This window comes from Glycine max, chromosome 6 (genome assembly GCF_000004515.6).
Source record: "Glycine max cultivar Williams 82 chromosome 6, Glycine_max_v4.0, whole genome shotgun sequence".
Classification (NCBI taxonomy): domain Eukaryota; kingdom Viridiplantae; phylum Streptophyta; class Magnoliopsida; order Fabales; family Fabaceae; genus Glycine; species Glycine max.
In genome coordinates, this window is record NC_038242.2 from 50094680 (window position 1) to 50115351 (window position 20672).

General features: G+C 29.9%; 2 protein-coding genes across 5 annotated transcripts; one reads left to right on the top strand and one right to left on the bottom strand.

The window, feature by feature from the left end:
• Positions 1-181: 181 nt before the first annotated feature.
• LOC100776585 (8-amino-7-oxononanoate synthase) lies at positions 182-7785 on the top strand. Of its 4 annotated transcripts, none has more exons than XM_006582346.4 (11): positions 182-943; positions 1661-1776; positions 1899-2006; positions 3328-3566; positions 3666-3707; positions 5157-5244; positions 5538-5671; positions 5785-5873; positions 6635-6785; positions 7019-7087; positions 7428-7785. In XM_006582346.4, the coding sequence occupies exons 1-11, from the start codon at positions 700-702 to the stop codon at positions 7552-7554; spliced, it is 1407 nt and encodes a 468-aa protein (XP_006582409.1). In that variant the 5' UTR covers positions 182-699; the 3' UTR covers positions 7555-7785. The 4 variants fall into 4 exon arrangements, with proteins under 4 accessions (XP_006582409.1, XP_006582410.1, XP_003527547.1 ...); XM_006582347.4 differs by having other exon boundaries at positions 404-943; positions 1634-1776; positions 7005-7087; positions 7428-7478; XM_003527499.5 differs by having other exon boundaries at positions 407-943; positions 1634-1776.
• A 4127-nt stretch (positions 7786-11912) lies between these two features.
• LOC100777115 (isoeugenol synthase 1) lies at positions 11913-14895 on the bottom strand. Its single transcript, XM_003527500.4, has 5 exons — positions 14663-14895; positions 14418-14549; positions 13511-13739; positions 13090-13293; positions 11913-12354 (listed from the first exon to the last, which is right to left on the bottom strand). Exons 1-5 carry the CDS (start codon positions 14885-14887, stop codon positions 12155-12157), a joined length of 990 nt encoding a protein of 329 aa, XP_003527548.3. The 5' UTR covers positions 14888-14895; the 3' UTR covers positions 11913-12154.
• Between the last annotated feature and the right edge of the window lie 5777 nt (positions 14896-20672).

Sequence of the window (20672 nt, forward strand, 5' to 3'; positions counted from 1 at the left end):
CTTAAAAACGAAGGGGGAAAAAGTTACCACGCTCAAGGAAGAAAAAAAAAAGTCTCATTCAAAGGAAATAATTTAAAAGATGCATGGGTTTATTTTTACAATTACACCCAATAATATAATATATCATTCAGGCCGGAGGCCACCAACACATTAAGGACAAACCAGAAAGTTTTTTTTTTTTTTTTTTACAAATGAGAATTTTTTATTTTATTTAAATTACAAGTATTTCTATAAAAAAATAATTTTATTTGAGTCCGATAAAACTATTATAAATGATTAAATTTTCCGTAAGTATTTAATACCTTTGCTTTACCTAAGATTTAAAGAAAGACCTGTAATTAAATTAAATTAAAATAATTAAATTAATGTAAGTACATTGAAGAAGTTGGTGGTAAGATAAATGAGTTAGTTGAAAGGTAGGATTTTGATAGTTAGCGGAGTAAAGGAAAGGGGATCAGATTTTTCTACTGTATCTTTTCAAATGCTGTGCCTGTACTATCTCTTCAAAATGATGAGGTATTGTAAAGAGATAAGATTGGGATAACATTTGAGAAAAAACAGCAGCAGAGAAGTCAATTTGATAAAGAAGATGTAGCAAATTAGCACACGTGATATGGTGGCATGAAAAGCTAACATTAACTGGTAACTGCACCCAAAGACAGTGGACACAACCCAACATTTCTGTTGTGTGCGCCAATCATGGAGACGCCAAGTGCATGCTGGGACAACTGGGTCGGAGAGGCGCTCGAGACCCTTTACTCTCTCAAAGTCCTTCGATCTCTCAGACCCATTTGCCTCCGCAGTAGCCAGCCTCGAGAATTCGGGGCGGACGATGATGCGTTCCAAGTGTTCGACGAAATGCAGCACTGGGACCGGTCTTCTGTCGAAGTGGAAATTGCTGAAACCACGTTTAGTAGATGGATGCATGACACCCCTAGTTCTGGTACCCTTTATTCTTCTTCGGCCATGTTTTTTTTTTTTTAAATGGTTTCACTAATAACTCTAGACTGTAGTCACCCCAGAGGCCAGAGTAATTCATCAAAGTATAATTGAAGTTACATCAAAGATAAAATAATATATTTAATCTCCTAAAATTATTAAAAGACAGTCGTTTTACTCTTAAAATTGCAAAAACAAAGACTAAAATGACTATATTTCATAATTTTAAGGACTAAAGTCACATTTCTGTAGTTTTAGAAACTAAATTGACTCGCACTCTCTTAATTTCAATAATTCACTTTATTTATTTATTTTTAATTTAAACAAGATGAAACAAAATTTAGAATTCATAAAGGGAAAGCAAAAACAAAAATAGAGTAGATAGTGTAAGCACTAACAGTTTAATGAGTTTTTACATTATCATTCAATCACAAACTGTCATTTTATGGTAAATTTGTTGACTTTTACAATAACTACCTTAAAAATTGTATCAATGATGGTTCCTGATTGGTTCACAAGTTAAAATTTGTTACAAGTTAAAATAATACATGGAAATTATACTAGAAGTATTTGTTCTGATTCCACTACATTTTGCTTTTCTGCATAAATGTGAGTATATTGAACATAATGTGTTTTGTTCTGCTTAGTGATTATTGATGATAATTTGAAATTCTTTTTTTGTTGGTGGGGGTAGGTGATGAGATTGTTTGTAGTGCAACAGGTGGTGATGGTGAAGCAGGGGCATCTTATGAGAAGTTTAAAAAATTAATTTTGTTTTCTGGAAATGATTATCTAGGCCTGAGTTCCCATCCAACTATTGGAAAGGCTGTTGCAAAGGTGTGCTTGCAAATTTTGAATGACTTTTAGTTGTCTTCTTACTGAGCTTTAGTTTATGAGTATTTGTTTCTACTGCTTTCCTAGCTTGAGCTTATTGCCTGGTGTTCATTGTTGTGAATCAGGCTGCCCAAGAACATGGTATGGGACCAAGGGGTTCTGCTCTTATTTGTGGATATACCAATTATCATAGGTTACTTGAGTCAAGCCTGGCAGATTTGAAAAAGAAAGAGGTAACAGCTGGCTTGCAAGAACTACTTAAACCCTTCGAGTTTGTTTATTCGTTCTACTTTATATCCTAACTGAAGAATAATTAGCCGATGGCTATGATCAAATCTGAGAATCTAAAATCTTATGCCATTGTTTAATGTAATTGAATACTATGAAATGGTTCTCCGTCCACAATTTGATGCATTACTTGTGAGCTATGAAGCATAGGTATGGGATACGACACGACACGGATACGGTGATACGGAAATTTTTTTAAAATTAAGGATATGATACATCTTCAATACGTTAATGAAAAATTATTAAAAAAATAACACATGTATGCAAATTTGCAGATTTCTGAGGGAAGTATCATTTTCCCCTAAACCCTACCTTTTCAGCATTTTTTTAATTTTAAAATTTCAATTTAAAAATATTAAAATTAAAAAAAAACTTTAAAAAATTCAGAACATATGTCAAGTCGTATTGGAGCCGTATCCCAATATGGCTTGAGCCATGTCCCCCCAACTTAAGTTGTGTCCTAGCCGTATCCTTCTTGGATACATAACGGGGCATATCGGGGCAGCATCGGTGTCTGACACCGGTTCATTGATCATTTTGGAGTATCGGGGCTTCATAGCTTGTGAGTTGTGGTTGATCTTTTGTCCCAGATTGATGTTGCCTGATATTGGTAATTATTAAAGAAGACTATAGAGTGCATTCAGAAGAGCTTATTTAGAATTCATTTGGGCTTATTTTATGACATAAGAACTTGTGTAAGTGCTTAAGAGAGCTTATGTTATATTCATAAGTTGTTTCCAATTTATTTCTATAAACTCTCTAGGATAGCTTATGAAAATAACTTATGAAAGCAACTCTAATAGTCATCTAACCGAGTAATTTGCCCTTTTGTTCTTCCTTCTATAATAGACTTGTAGGGTTTGTTTGAGCAGTTCATTCTCATGCCTAACAGTTTAGTATTTTTTAAGGAATTAGTACTTGATAATGATATGGCTTGCCTAAAATTGAAATAATAATATATGCTTTTCTTTTATTGTCATTTTTACTTATTTATGAATATTTTTGCTGATAAAAAAAAAAAACTTATTTATGAATATGGTTTCAATGACCATGATTGAATCTACTTATGAGTTGCCAAGTATAAAATTAATCCCATTGAGTCACTTATATTTTCTGGCCACCTTCTTTTGATTCTGAGGAGCTTATGGGTTACATTCTTCTCAGACCCACCTATTGTCTAATGAATTGAAGAAAGGACCCAAATAGATAATAAGTCTGGATTATGTGAAATGCTGACTCATTTTTGGTTTAAAATCCATGCTATAGGATTGCCTTCTTTGTCCCACAGGGTTTGCTGCCAATATGGCCTTGATGACAGCAATAGGAAGTATCGGTACTCTCTTAGCTGGGAATAGCATACCTTCAGAGGATGAAAAGATTGCTGTCTTTTCTGATGCATTAAATCATGCATCAATAATTGATGGCATTCGTCTCACTGAGCGGCAGAAAAGTGTTAAGGTGTATGTGTATAGACATTGTGACATGTCCCACCTCAATATGCTTTTGTAGGTTTTACCCTATCCTGAAATCTTCATATTCATCTCTTTTTCCCCTTCTGGTACAGTCACTCAATGTGTTGACGATGTCATTTATGATTTTAACAGATCTAATTGCAGAATGAGGAAGAAAGTTGTGGTGACTGACAGGTTAGTCTTTCTGCTAGTAGGAAAATAGGACTTTTTCAAGGTTTAAAACAACTACAGTATTATTTGCATATATATATATATAGTGAACTGTCTTTGGGGTAGAGAAATTTTTTAAAAGTATATTTAGTGAATATTTTGTTTATGGTTTATACACTTTTTTGCTTTATATGCTTATCAGTGACAGCAATTAGTTAATCTATAATTATATATAAAGGGAATATCATGTTTTGGTGTCCACATTTTTTTTCCTATTTTACCCTTAAAACTACCTTTTAAAATCTTTTTTTTTTATTCATATAACTTCTCTCTTCAACCAACCCACACCTCACTATTCATAAAAACTATCCACTATTATTTAAGTTTTATTATTTTTATTTTTCAAAAAATTGCAGAGGCACGGTGTGCCTCTTTTTTTCTAGTAATGATTAATGGAGATAGTTTTTTTTTTAAGATATCTTTGATTAGAAGGGTAACTTATTTTATATTATTATATTTTCAAAAGAATTTGTTTAAAACAAAAGTCATTAGGGGTTGGTCTTTGGTAATTCTTCAGGGTAAACTTTCAATATTAAGGGAGTAAAGCATGGGTTAATTACTTTATTGATCTCTCTTTCTGTTCTCTCTCTTAGACACACACACACACAAGACAAAGGTCAGGATTGTGGAATCTGAATGTTGTGATACTTGATGACCGCAGTTAATAAGTTCCCATGACCTATGAGAGTCACTAATCTACATTTCAATTTTATTATCTATTTTATGTAAGTGGAATAACAATTAGCTAGTTTATAATGTAGTACAGTTTCTTTTATTTCCTGATGTAAGTATGATATTTGTATATCTAGTTTCACTTTCCCCTAGAAGTCTACTTACTTTCCCAGAAAAGAGACTGTCCATGACAAGCATGCATTCTGCTTAGTGTACATAAAGAGCTTAGAAACACACAGGAAATCCATTGTGAATAGTTCTTCTGTGATGCTTTAATAAGATCAGAAAAGCCCAAACTGTTTCATAGTCAAAGCTTTTTCAAAATTATGTCTTATTTAAATTCATAAATCATAAGTAATGATTTTGAGCAATTTAATCATTGTTTTAACTGCAATAACGGAAAAATGGGAGGCATATCACTATATTTATTTCCACCTAAAAGATATATTGAAGTGATGATTTAAGTGCCTTATTGACAAATTCCAATTTGTCGTCATGCTAAAAGCATGCGTATTTGGTTTTTCCTGAGTATTTCGTCCTTCACCGTAACTTACATCAGAATTACCTGTGAGTGTTGACAGATCAAAAAATAACAGAAAAAAAAAGAAAAAGATAATTATGATTTCGATGCTACACTATCTTATTTCTTATTGTTTCTTTATATTTCTGATGACAGCAAATTTTGCCTACACTTTGCATATAATTTTCCTTGTGTAATATTGTTCATCTTATTTTTTGCAGCCTTTTTAGCATGGATGGAGATTATGCACCTATGGTTGAGCTAGCAGACCTTCGCAAGAGGCATGGCTTTTTGTTAGTCATTGATGATGTAAAACCTCTTTTTCTTTATGAAGACAATTTATGACAATTTATTATATGCTATTATTTACATGGTTCTGAACTTCTGATCCTTGGACTAAGGTTAGTAGTACTTACGAAGAGCTGACGATAATAATCATAGTACATGTATAGCATAGCATTATTGTTCCTAGATAGAAATCACCTACTCCCTCTACCATATATTATAAAATTTTATGTCATAAAAGAAAAATGTGGCTTCTCCTTGCTACAAAGTCTTACACAACTATAAACTATCAAAATAAAAATCTTGTGTATATCCAGGCCCATGGAACATTTGTTTGTGGCAAAAATGGTGGTGGTGTTGCTGAGGAATTCAACTGTGAGAAGGATGTAGACATATGCATTGGTACACTAAGTAAAGCTGCTGGCTGTCATGGAGGATTTATAGCATGCAGGTAAGTATTTGAGTGCACTTGCTCCTGAAATTAGTTTCTGCACAACATTGGTACAAAACATTATTTCGTGAATAATTCACCAATGAATTTCGCTATTCTATGAATTCTTATAGCAAAAAGTGGAAACTATTAATACAGTCAAGAGGTCGGTCATTTATATTTTCAACTGCTGCACTAGTTCCAGTTGCTGCTGCTGGTCATGGTGAGCTCCCAATGTTCTACCTGAATTGATATACTCAGATTGCACTTTATGCTTCATTTCTAAGCATTTACAACTTGCCCTGGTCCTTCATATTTATCAAGTTGAAAAGTGTTTGCTACACGCTTTCTAACATACTATTTTTAACACACTCTATTATTAGCTAAAATTTATTGGAAACAACAAAATCATGAGTGGAGATTCATCAAATAAGGAGTGAGACGCACAATTTTGTTATTCTCAATGATTCTTGGCCAATAATAAATAAAGTGTTTATAAGAGTATGCTTGAAAGTGCATTGCTACCATTTCTCTTACCAGGTTATATCCTTATATGGCGTAGTCTTGTGATAAATTTCTTATCTTTCATTCTCACTTCTAACATCATCATATAATTTAGAGGAATAATATCGCAATTTACCTGATTATTGCATTCACAACATTGTTTTACTGTAGATTGGTTAATTTTAATAGGAAAAATGTTAAATTGGGACTACCTTCATTCAGATGGAGCAATCAATACAGTTATGACATGCATATTTGTGAGCACAAGAGTGATTTTAGATGTGTTAATAATTTCAATCTGATGTTAAGGAAGAATTTTTTGATATACTCATATACCCATAGTTAAATTGATCTCCTTGTACCTTTCTTGGAATATTTGTTCAGAGACTAAATATATATTATCATTTCTTTTTCTATTGCTTAGCTCCCCATGTCTTGTGGGAATCACTTATTTGTTAAAAGCATGATGTGATTTTCCAGCTGCGATTAAAGTGGCAAAACTTGAGAAATGGCGTAGAGAGGCTATTTGGAACCGGGTGAAAGACTTTCATTTGCTTACAGGAATACCCGTTACAAGTCACATTATATCCCTAGTAGTAGGCAGTGAAGACAAAGCACTTCAAGCAAGCCGGTAAATTTCCATCCCTTAATAAATTTCATGTACTTAGGCTATTATTCATTCTATCACTAAACTTTCTCTTCCATGCATGTTTGGGAAGGATTAATTATGAGAAAATAATAATTTTTTCGTTTTTAAAAACTGGCAAAAAAATGATTATTCTTCTACAATAAGCCGAACCTCAGCTTCACAAGCTGATCTTGAAGGCATTTTAACACTAAGCATTTTCAGTCTTTCTGGAACAGGCATTTATTGCAATCTGGCTTCCACGTGACTGCAATCAGACCACCTACTGTGCCTCCTAACTCATGCAGGTTTATATCTTTTTATATGATTATGAGTAAACCTATAAATTAGTCATCCATATTGTAAGTCTCGGAAGTTTTAGTCCGTAACTTTACTAAAAATCCTTCATTTTAGTCATTTTCACCTTCTTTTTTTATAGTGTTATTGTGCACTAAGAAGTATTAAAGTGAATGGTGTTTTGCAAAATCAGAAACAAGCTGAAAGTTTTTAAAATCTCGAGGACTAAAATGCCTGACTCATTATTTTGAGGACTAAGTTATAGATTTCCTACAATGTGAAAGTTGAAATTTGTATACCTTTATTTGATTATATGTTGTTTACATGTGTATTTCTGCTATTTATTTTTAGGCTGCGAGTGGCCCTAAGTGCAGTCCATACAAGGGAAGATCTGGAAAACCTTGCAGCTGCACTCTCACGTTGCATCAATTTCCAAGATACCCGCATATATGATTCCAATGCCTATGCAAGACTGTAGCTAGCTCTTGATTTTTCAGGATGAATTGCGTCATCAACGATTTTGTGACTATACAGGTAATAAGTACACCTTTAGTTCCTCATTAGCAAGTTCAAGTCAATTACATTCCAATTAGAGTGGTAGCTTATATTCCCTCATGTTATATCAAAATGACAAGCTATTTTGTCAACATCTAGATAAATATTGTTAAATATTGATATTTATATTTTATATGTATTTAATTTTGATTAACTTTTAGTGTAGGTTCTCTTTCTATTACTATCATCATACGTCTAGTCATGCATAATCACATCATTATTCAATACACTATCATATACTATCATCATTTTTGTCAGCATATGATTACAAGATATCTTATAATACTATCATTTAATAATGTATTCTTGACATATATACTACCATCATATGTATTCTTAAGATGATAGTATATGATAATATTTTATCTGCATATGATTCCAAGATGGTGTGGCGTGTTTGGGGAGGAGCTTTTCAGCTTTCCAAACTCATTTGTGCAATGCAAATGGGATTTTGCCATGTCATTGCGTGTTTGGTTTTGATAAATCAACCAAACTTGTCTTTAGAAAAACCTTTGACTAAAATACGTAGTTTTTACATTAAGCTAAAATTCTATACTAGCTTTTATAAATAAGTAAAAAATGCTTTTGAGATGTAAGTTTATAAACAACGATCATTTTTACTTTAAAATTATATTCAATTAAAATTAATTATATAAAATCTAGGTCATTTAAACTCAATTTTACAAATGTTCCCCCCTTTTTTTTGGTGAATCTTAAATGTCCTCTAAAATAGAATAATATTAAAATCAAATATTTACATAATCATGAACTATGATACTATCAGTAAAATATAAATTGATCAATCATCTAATAAACTTAATTCTTCTAGATGTATCAGGCCAATGTCAAAGTTGCACCTCTTAAGTCCTAACACGATGATAGCTAGAAAATAACCTTATCATAGAAAGAGAAGAAAAAACAAGGCGACAAATATACACCAGAAGAAAGTTCATGAAATGATTAAACTTCAAACTTGATTAGAATGTGAAACTGAAATTAAGGTTAATTTGCGCAAAAAATGCATTATAATTATGGGAAATCAATCATCAAAGCAGCAAATAGTATTGCTGCGTTGCATCAGAGAGTTTGCTAGCATATACTTACGCAATGACTGTTCTTAATCACAAGAAAAAGTCAAATTCTTTTACTAGTTCATGCTGCAAATATTAACTATGTCTAATGCAGATGCCATTGCTGCTGCTAGATTGGACTATAACTGTACTGAAACATTTAGTTAACTCAAGGAATATATCAAGAAGTTGATCAATAGATGTGTAGTTATAATCAGGATATAGCTGTGAAGCTTCAAGGTCGTTTTCTCCTAGCTCAAAGTTCACGAGGTCCCCTTTAACAAATACACTATGAAGAATGGAAACTGGAATATTGTGTAGAGGGGGTAAGGCTGCAACAACATCGAAAAAAAAGTTTACAATTAGTTAACTCAAGGAGAACTTTTCAACTTTAACATAACAAATTTTGAAGAAAATAATCTAATTATATTAAAAAAAGAGAAAAAAGATTATGTATTTATAGTGTAAAATAGTTTTAGACCACATCCAATCACAAATTTTTATGTATAAAAAGTTTGTTGATTCTTATAAAATTATCTTTAAAATCATATAAACGATAATGTGTAATTAGATGATAAGATAAAATTGTTTTTTATTAGTGTATCACAGTCAACTCATCGAAAATGCAAAGTTTATATATCTTTAGTATTTACACAATATTAATCAATAGATTGACAATCTCTTCCTCACCAAAAAAAAAAATCCTTCCAAAAATTCTGGCCACTTTTTTGCTCCCACAGTGCTATCAACTCATTTTGTGATACGATATTCTTCGAGGGTCGGTAAATAACAACTCGATTGTATGTTATTGGATAAATTTACTACTTTAATAGTGTACATGGCCACATCTTCTTCATAATTTAGCACGGCTAATAAACACAAATTTTACATGAGATTATTAAAACATGACCTCACGTGTAAAAAATATTTAAGAAAATATTTTAATTAATAAAAATTATCATATAGACAATACAAAATATACATTAAATTTAAAAACAAAAGCATATTGAATTTTTTATCACAGAAAAAATTAAAAATCAATTTAATTAATCAAATTTTATTTTATTGTTGATTTATAAACATTTTATAAAGCTATTATTGATTGAAAAGTTTAGTATTATTAATTAAAAAATGAAATAACCTTTTATCAGATAATTAATTAAGAAAAATAAAATTTAGTACTTTAAGGTAGTATTTGACTCAATTTGTTTTGAATTTTATTTTTCTTAAAATGAAAAGATGACTAATTTTTTTAAAAAAAAGTAGTTTCTTTCAATGAAGAAAATTTTGGATTTTTTTTAACATCTATTTTAACTTTTCATTCTTTGTTTTAAATAATCTCAAGACTCAAGAATACAATACTTAAAAAATTTATAACTCAAAAAAAATTAAAATATCGTTCTTTGTCTCGCAAGGACGAAGCAAATAATTGACAAAGTATGCACCAAAACAATTTGCAGAGACAAAGGTACATGGGATCTTAGCTGCTTCAATTTCCCTTCTAATTTTTCTTTTCTTATCAAGAACAGCTTGGAACGGAGGAAAAGGGTTTACTCTATCCTCTTCCACCCCAAAATCTGATGGAAGAAATCTCTGCAACACCAATATAAAAACAAGAATATGGAAAAGGGTTTACGCTATCCTCTTCATTATAAGGTCTGCAGAAGGAAATACTTAAAGAAAGCTAGTGAATCACGTTGGATACATCAACTTTACATGAATTCAACATATATATAATACCACGATAAAGTGATATTTCAAAATATGACAATGATTGGATCAGACTCTTATTTGAACAATAACACTTTATATTCAAGATGTAACGGTTGGTTGGAATTTATTTAGATGGATATATTATCTAGTTTTTGGGGTGAAGAATCAATTAAGTCTGATTTTCTAATGTTTCATATATTTCTGTACTTATTTTTAATGGATTCTTATTTGTAGTCACGTTTTTCGCATTTTTACATTTTTTGGCATTTAAATTTTCAAGTTGAATTGTTGTTCGTGTAAAAAAAAATGCTAATATAAAGAGGGAAAATATCGAATTTGTGATTTGAGATTGATTTTGATTAATTCCTTTTTGAACAAATTTGGTCCAAATAGAATTTTGGCCCAAAACAAATTTGGAGGCACTGACCCACGATAAGCTTCGTAGATGTTTTTCAAGTTGTAACTGGGTAAACAAATACATTGCAATCTAAATCTAAATTGTAATTGGTACATGATGCAATTACCTTAGAACAAGAAAGTTGTAGTGCCTGAGATTGCCCAAATTATGACAAATCATCCCATTATTATTTTTCAAATAAATTTCTGTGTCAAAATTTATAAATTTCTCATGTCAAACTTTAATAATATTCTTAAAATAACTGAATCAAAGATAAGTATTACCTTTTTTTTGTCAGTTTGTTTAAACTTTTAAAAAATAACTGTGGTACATACCTAGCTCCAATCTATACATATAAAAACTTAATGCTTCTCTACTTCATCCTTCTGTATTCTACCTTCTAAGTACCACCAATCTATATACATACCTCCATGATGCATATAGTTCCAGCTGGTTCCTATAATATAGTGCATACATATCCTTGTTTTCAAGTTGTGGGTTTGCATCCTGGTATTTAAATATGGACAGCTCAAGTGCTAAAAGTTAGATTGATGTTTATAGTGTTTCTGTTTTTTTATTATTATTCTTTTAAATGTCTTAAGGGTAAGACAATAATAATAAAATTATAATTTATTTTACTTTATTTATTTACCAGATAATTGAATGAAAATTTTATTAAGTTCCATCATAAAATATTTAAATAATTTTTTTATTTCATTCCATATTAATATATTCCACTCCATTTTATATTATTTAACTCACTATTGCATATCCAAACGATGCCAAGGAAACAAAATGTCAAATAGTATATATATATATATATAACTTAATCAATTATTATATTATTTTATAACTTAACATAAAATGTAATTTTTATCGATCGTTGAATTATATCTACATATTGTTAAAATTGTATTTATCAAATTTTGTCAAAATCAAACAATAAAAAAAAGTAATCAAATGATTCATATTTTAGTATTTTTAAAAATTTTATGTTATGTTGATTTTAATTTGTAAGAATGAGATAACAAATAATTTTAGATTAATATGAAATTTTATATATATGATTTATGTATAAAGAATGGATAGATTTAAAATATGTATTATCTAATAAAAATTATTTATCGGTGTAATTCTTAATCACAAGATACACAATCAAATTCTTATGCAAGCTTGTTCTTTATATGGTACATGAGTATACTATACCAATCTTATTTAGAGAACATAGCAAAACCTAGATTGGACTAACAAATCTTATCCTCAAAGATAAATACAATTATGCTTTAGTCAGCGGTATTTGGAAGATCACAAACTTCATTTTAACAAACTTGAAAGGGCTTTAATTATTCGAAAGCAGCAGATGCAGGGGGTGGAGGATCAACAAGAAATATATCAAGAAGTTGGTCAATGGATGTGTAATTATAATCAGGATATAGCTGTGAAGCTTCAAGGTCATCTTCCTCTATCTCGAACCTCACGAGGTCCCCTTTAACAAATATACTATGAAGGATGGAAACTGGAATATTGTGTGGAGAGGGTAAGGCTGCAGCATCATGAAAAATTAATTACCATTAGGAAAGACCAAATATACCCATCAATTTTAATACTACATCCATTATTATATATAGGAAACAAATGTGTAATTCATCAAAATAAATAAAAATAACTAATTTGGTTAACTTTAATTAATATATAGTATCATAAATTTGAATTTTATTTTAAAAATATGCATTGAATCAAATAATTTAAGTGATGACTGCATGACATTACTGAATTTTTAAGGAATAATATCTTTTACCAATAAACATGACTTATCTTGTTAATAGTTTTTACAATAAATAAAAATATAGAAAACAAATTATTAATTAATGTATTTAAAAGTAATCCTATATTTCTTGTACTAGTCTTGATAACGTTTGATAAGAAATTAAATGAAAAAAAAATATTTATTGTAAAACTCATAGGAAAATATAAGAAAATCATGTACAACACAATTTTATGTATGTCAATAATATTTTTTTATTTTAATTATTTCCTTAATTAATATCCTAAAGACACTGATTAATATTTATTCTTTATATTTAGAAAAAAAATGTTATGATTTCTTTCTTATATATAAGTATCAAAACTTTGATTTTTACTTTTGCATGATATATGTTCAAAATTATTCAAGATATGATGAAAAGCATAAACTTCTATAAATATTATAAATTTTAAGTGTATAAATAAATTAATCACATAAAGCTAAAATACTAATTTAACAAAATCTCTTACATACATTGTGATAGCTTGACAATTTCTTCTTCCGAAATGAAAGCCTTGTGAAAAGTCTGACCACATTTTTGCTCCCACAATGATGTCAACTCATTCTGTGATATGATATTCTTCTGTGGCCGATAAATAACGACGCGGTTGCATGTTCTTGGATCATTTGCCGCTTTAACAGTATACATAGCAATGTCTTCTTCGTAATTTAGCACAGCTAATGAACCCAAATAGAATGATTTTAATTACAACATAACCAAACTATGACATGTGTATAAGATATTTTATATTTTTATTCAATTATATGGTTATGAAGAAGAATCAATTTACACCAAAAGTATTTTTTTTAAATTATTTTTCAATTTAAAAAATAAATAAATGATAAAGACAATGATTAAAAATAATAATAACTCTTTTAAAATTACTTTATATACCTTTTGCTTCCCCGTTGCCATAGACAGTAATATCCTTCACATTTTCATATGGGTGAAGTAAATAATTGACAAAGTATGCACCAAAACAATTTGCAGATATAGAAGTGTAAGGGATCCCAGCTGCTTCAATTTCCCTTCTAATTTTTCTTTTCTTATCAAGAACAGCTTGGAATGGAGGAAGAGGTTTTACTGAATCTTCTTCCGCGCCAAATCCTGATGGAATGAACCTCTGCAATGCCAATAATATATAAAATTATTAATAACCTTACGTGCCGGGTATGATCACTATTAGGAGTATATATGGGATGGTTTGAATAAATGTTGAATCAGACTATTTTTTTTTAAAAAAAAGAAGTTAGATGAATAGTTTATTTTCTTATTTACATTTTATTAAAAATAAGAAGTCTAAATAAGTTATTTTTAATACATTAAAAATATATTAATGAATTTTAATTTATTCATGACTCGTTTAATTAGGAATATGGCTCTTTATATTATAGTCACAGTCCATATCATTTATGAAGGGGCCAATATGCAAGGGACGTACGCTTGTTAGTGAGTGGACAACCTCATTAATCTATGATCGATCATTCCTCAGCCACACAAACCCTATTTGTCCCTGTCGACATTTGTCTTGCTGTATAGATTATGATCGATGTTTATTCTTTTTTTTTTATTATTATTGTATGTATAATATGATGTTTAAAATTTGATTCCATGTGTAACGCCAAAAATCATTAGAAAGCATCCACTTCCAGTGTGCCCCAAATTAATGCAAAATCAAAATATACATAGGGCTTAAAAGATTAGCACGATAATCCTGATAAATATTAAATAGTTGGGTGCAGGTGGAGATTTATAATTAGTACTTTGAACTTATTTTTTTGATTGATGGAAATGTACGTACCTTTATATTACCAGCAACTTTGATAGCATCTATAATTTTGAGTTGCTCCATCACTTGAGGGGATGCCAGAGCGCATATCACAATGTCTACTTGTTTAATCACAGCCAAGATCTGCTCATGCTCAAGTTCACCCTGCACTTTCAATTCAAACTCATTAGGAAAATGAAACCTAGCTTCAACAACATATATCATCTATTTTCAAGAGAGAGAGACACACAGAGAAGAAGATTAATATACTAACATACATGGACAAGTGTGACCCCTATGGAGTTAAACTCCTTGCAAACTTGTGCCTTAGAGGGAGGAGTTTGTGCATTAAGAGGGCGAGTGTATACCAAAGTTGGATGGCCTAAAGAGACACTTGCCCTCACCAAATACTTCCCAATGTAACCAGTTCCCCCAAATACAAGAATCCTATTCTTCCTCTCCATATTTTCTTTAGTACTCTCTTCGATCTCTTGCAAATTCATGGTTAACATGCCCCTTTAAATACTTGCGGTATCACATAATTAACAAGAAAATCCAAACAAGTGGGTATTCGGATGGCACGTGTTTTCCCTTTTCAACGTGCATGGATGGCTTAGCAATTCTAATGCATAATTCATAATGATAAGGTCGGCATGCAAACAAATGGTCACAAGTTGCATATACTGAATTCTTGAAAATCTCCATCGGACATGATAAGAAAGAAGGTGACGTGAATCTTACGGGCGGAACGTTTGACACCGGATTATTGACGGAGAGGGACGTTACTTCCAGAGATGGAAGATAAGTCACGATAACACCACAAGGAATCAACCTTGATAAGTCAGAATTTGGTTCAACAGGAACCCTGAGAGAAGCTTTCTCACGTATTTGAAAAGAATGTCAAAAGTCCCTTTCATTCATTTTGACGAAGATATATATAGTTCACCAAATCCTAAAAATGAAATAAATTGGTGCAGCTGAAAAGGCATAGGTTTCAGCCACAATCACCAATTTTATTTATTTAATTGCAAAAATTAAGTAATAAAATAAAAAAAAAATTATGGAAACATGGGCCTTCAATCATTATCAATGGCAGTTATACAAATGACCAGCCTTGTCTCTATGACGTGTTGGACCTGTTTAAGTCTACCTCTAGTCATAGGCCCTTCAAGTGCTTCATGGTCCTTGCCCTTAGTTGTGTCCTCATCACCGGGTTGAGCCTTTTTAAGTCTACCTTTGGTCATGGGCCCTTCAAGTGTTTCATAGTCCTTACCCTTAGTTGTGTCCTCATCACTTCCCCTATCAAGATATTTATTAAGTGTCTTGTAACTTGCACTAAACAGATGATAGCAACTCCAACATCACAGTACCTACTGACAGACCCATAAGGATCACTAAGAGGCCTAACCATCTCAAGGATTACATGTAAGGGACAAGCAGCAGAAGATTCCATTGCCTATCGACCCAATTCTGGACAAATAGCATAATTCGGTTATAACCAATTATGCAGATTTTGTTATTTCAATTCTGTTAATTCCATAGACATTTATCAAAATGTATCTATAAACAGTGATACTGCCAATGGAAATAAAACAGAGAAGAATTATCCAACACCTGTTTAATTAGTGTAGTTTAGCATAGCCTAGTTCCTAACAAATTTATCCGACCTACCGCCTATGGCTGCTCCCCACCTTTGTTCGTTGTAGCCTATCCACACAGCCATCCACCACCACCACCCACATTTGCACTTATTCTACCCCCACAGGTCTCATCCCTTCGGTTTCACCATTCAACTTCTTTTTATGTACACCCAGCTCAATCCCTTAGGGTTGATTTTGTGAGTACCCAGGACCGTCTGTTAAGCTTGTTTGGTACCATGGATTTGCAAATTGTGCTAGCTTTCATCCCAAGTCTATCTTCACTCATCCAACCCTTGCTCTCAATCTCAGTTGTTGCTTCAAGACACAATCCTCCAACCCTCAACTCCTCCAATCAGTATTTGCCACGTTAATCCGCACTTAGCTACATGTTTTGTTTCCCTCTTCTATGTTCTGTCTTCAACCTCTCTAATAAGTCTGTAACAGTAATGGCTTCATCCAATAAGCCACATGGAACATCATTTAGCATTACCTCTACCTTTGCATCACTTTCTTCTCGTGCAATGATCCTCCTTTAGAAAGCCTCCTTGGAGCCATGGTTTGAAGTCCCTCTTCAACCTTGAGGACAAGGTTGATTTTCCAGCGGTGGATAATGATAGCAACCCCAATATCATAGTACCCACTAGCAGACCTATAAGGATCACTCAGAGGCCTAACTGCCTTAAGGATTACTTGTAAAAGACAAGCAGTAGAAGATTCCATTGCCTCCCCACCAATTTTGTTCTATAGCAAATAGCATAATTCGATTATAATCAATTATGCATATTCTGTTATTTCAATTTTGTTACTTCCATATACATTTATCGAAATGTATCTATAAATAGTAATATTGGCAATAGAAATAAGGAAGAGAAGAATTATCTTGTACCTGCTTAGTATAGTTTAGCATAGCCAGCTAGTTCCTAACAACAAATCAGTGCATGACTCGTCATAACTCAATGTACCAATATTTATGTTTATATTCAATTCATTATCCAAATTACTACTAAATATATTAAGCGCTTCAAAATCTTCATCAAATATTTATTGAGTTTCTCATAACTTGTACTAGCTAGATCAATGTATGATTAGTTAATGTTCAATGTACCAATATTTATGCTTATAGATTATATTATTATTAAATATATTGAGTTCTTCGAAATCTACATCATTTATTTTCTGTCTTTAATTATAAGATCATTTTATAAATTTTTTATAAGATTAATCATTTTCTAATTTTTAGATGTATTAATTATTTTTCTCTACATACCGTTATTTAATTATTATTTTTCTAAAAACAATTAAATGGATAGAAAGATAAAAAAAAATTGAAATAATAATATAAATAATTGATAGATTTAATATGATTAACTAAATTAATTATTTTTCTAAGAAATGTAAATTATTTGAAAGAATTTTAACGTAAATGACAATAAATCGATTTGAAGGCTTTTGTAATTACTACCACTTAAGGTTGTTGGTTATCGGACAAAGAGATGGTTGTTGCAGCAGTGGCACCGGTACATTCACGTATAATTTTGTTTGATATATAGAAGTGAAATTTGTGTAAAATTAAGAAAAGAGAATGAAAACAGATGAAAGATTAAAAAGAAAAGATTGGTTAAGATGAATTAGAAACGAGAGAGAATTAAAAAGTAATGAATTTTGAATTACACATAATACTTCTTGTTTTTTCTATCCCTACATTAATTTATTTAATCATTTGAAAATAATTCACTGACACTACCAATATATTACATTAAATCCTTTAATGGTTTAAAACTTATTATATAATATACTTTTATAAAAGAGGTTAGTATAAAAGTAAAAAAAAATGTGAAATTCTAAATAATAAAAAAAATCAAGAGATATTAATGTAATTTAATTATAAAATATTTATGGTAAAATAATAAAAATGAAAGAAAAATGCTTATGGTACACATTTGGGAGTATTTGTTATATTTAACAATGTTTTTGTTAACTCTTTTATTTCTTATTGTAAATATTTTTTTTATTTTTTTCACTTATTTTTTACTAATTCTATTTCTTTTTTTATTGAATTATCTTATTTCCTGATGTATCTTTCTTACTAACTAAACACATCATTCTTTGTTCCCTGAAAAAAAATAAAAAAACTGATCACATTACACATAATTCATACCACAATCTCGTACGTGATGTTGACGCCACATTTGGCAATCCTAGGTCTTTCCCCACTTGTTAATTGAGCAATATTAGGCATTGATAGCACGTTGGGTATTGGAGATTCCTTTTTCATTTCATCAAAATATAAAATACAAAAACAAACTAAATAATTTTGTATCTAATAAAGTGTCATATGATGGATAGATATTATCTCTTAAATACGTGATTATAAATTCAATCACGATTTGCCCATATAAAAAAACAGCTGTTGAAAAAAGTGACAATAATAATTTGGCCAACAATTAAATGAGTGACAATAATTTATTTCAAATGAAAATTTATTTTTCTAATTAATTGATTAGTTAATTCCATGCAATAAAATTTATTAAATTGTATAAAATTTATTGCATTCAATATTTATATAATTAAATTTATAAAATTTTATATTATTTAATAAATTTGTAAAATAATCTCGTGCATGACATGGGTTAATTAACTAGTATTTATTTATTTTGCAAATCTTTTATCATACTATTATATTTCTAAATGTCTTTAATTTAATATTATTTATTATCACTGATAATATTTATGTATACACTACTTACTATTATTATTATTTTATAAAATGTATGTAATCTAATTTTTTATTTAAAAACTGAACTTAGTTTAATGTTGATAATGTAAATTACATTCCCCTTGATAAAAAAATTCTCACAATAAAATTAATTCTTGAACATTTCAACTAGAATTACTGTCCAGTTTTAATATGACTAATCCTTGTTATTAGAATTAATTTATGATTTCTCACCAATTGCCTTGATTATCATCGATGTAATCATAATTAGACATCATTAATATAATAATTAATTCATCATAAATTAGATGAATTAATTAGTATATTAATGATGTCTAATGTTAAGAACATCGGCATCACATGATTAAATTGTAGGCCCTTGCAAAAGCTGTGCGTTCCAGAGAGTATTGATTGCAATATACAATTTCAGCCACAATTGCAAATTTGCAGAATTGAATGTACCATGGACGGCATAGGGATGTAACAACCTACCTAACTATTTTCTTTTTCGTTTGAAGGTACATAGTAACTTACATTAAACTTAAAATCAATTAAGATTTATCAAGCATTTTTTAAATTCTATTTAATTAAAAAAAATTGTAAATTTGGTCCCTCTATTTATCTCAAAATTCAATTTTGGTCACTCTATAATTTATTTCAGGAATTTAGTTCCTCAATTTTTCACAATCATGTTATTTCAGTCATCAACCATGAAATTGGATTGACTATTAATTACTTGCTTTGACCGTCATGTGTCATACTTTTATTGAACATTTATCATCACGTGTTGCACTTTTATTGGACTTTAAAGCTAATTAAGTACATGAAATTAACGTCCAATAAAAATGCGACACATGACAGTCAACGTCCAATAAAAATGACATGTGACAGTTAATGCAAACAATTAACAGTTAACTTCTAATTCCGGGGTTGAGAATTGTAATTGAAAAAAATTGGAGGACTAAATTCATGAATTAAATTATAAGAGATCAAATTTATAATTATGAGACAAATAGGGAGACCAATTTACAATTTTGCCTTAATTAAAAGATTCGACTTCAAACTAATTATTATTCAATTTTAACGTAATATTTTGAAATTATATACTTATTATTCGTTTAAAAAGTTTAACTTTTTTAACTTACATATAATTTTATATTCATTATCTTATTAAGAGGTAGGTTTTTTAAACTATCTAAAAATCTTATTAATTACAAAATAGAGTTTCAAGCAGGCTATATATGCTTTAAAAAAGAAAAAAAAGACTTCATAATTACATTTATGAAGTAAATAAATTAGACTCGGATCTTAAATTAGAAAATCAGATTAAGTTAAAATCTTGAAAAACCTAAACCAACTTATTTAATGTTTTTCTTATCTTAGTTATATATGATATTTACTTAACTAATTTTTATTTTGATATCATACTCTTAGAGCTGAATTTAGAAATTAAATAAAAGAAAAATTTGTTTATTAAAAAAGAATGTTCAACGTGCTTTAAATATGCTTTTCTGTGAAAGGTGTTCATGTGTTTATGTGTTTTAACTTAATTGGCATACACATCAATAGTTGGGCTTTACTCACTTCAATCTTCCTCTTCTTTTTACTTATATATACACACAGTTCTTGGTGAGACTGTTGTTGGATAATAGAGACACAATCTTTATTTTTCAGCGAAATTCCATTTTTTTTAATTATTTACATAAAATGTAATTCTTATATAAATTTTTAATATCTACAAAATTATGCTATTTTTTATATTTAATTCCTTAAATTGGTCTATTAAATCTTCACGAGTTGAAGATTTGATCGAATTACAAGGTTTACGTCTTAAAACACATCCCTAAAAGCACATTTCATTCACAATAATATAGATAAAAAAAAAATATATTCCAATGTTGATCAAGTCTTAAAAGCAATAAACACCAAGAT

Coding starts and splice junctions, on each gene's coding strand:
- LOC100776585 (XM_003527499.5), top strand. CDS start 700: ATGGAGACGCCAAGTGCATGCTGGGACAACTGGGTCGGAGAGGCGCTC. Junction 3,567..3,665: donor TCCCACCTCAATATGCTTTT/GTAGGTTTTACC, acceptor TGATTTTAACAG/ATCTAATTGCAGAATGAGGA. Junction 6,786..7,018: donor AAAGCACTTCAAGCAAGCCG/GTAAATTTCCAT, acceptor TTTCTGGAACAG/GCATTTATTGCAATCTGGCT.
- LOC100777115 (XM_003527500.4), bottom strand. CDS start 14,887: ATGAATTTGCAAGAGATCGAAGAGAGTACTAAAGAAAATATGGAGAGG. Junction 13,294..13,510: donor TGGCAACGGGGAAGCAAAAG/GTATATAAAGTA, acceptor TGGGTTCATTAG/CTGTGCTAAATTACGAAGAA. Junction 12,355..13,089: donor AATTGTCAAGCTATCACAAT/GTATGTAAGAGA, acceptor ATGATGCTGCAG/CCTTACCCTCTCCACACAAT.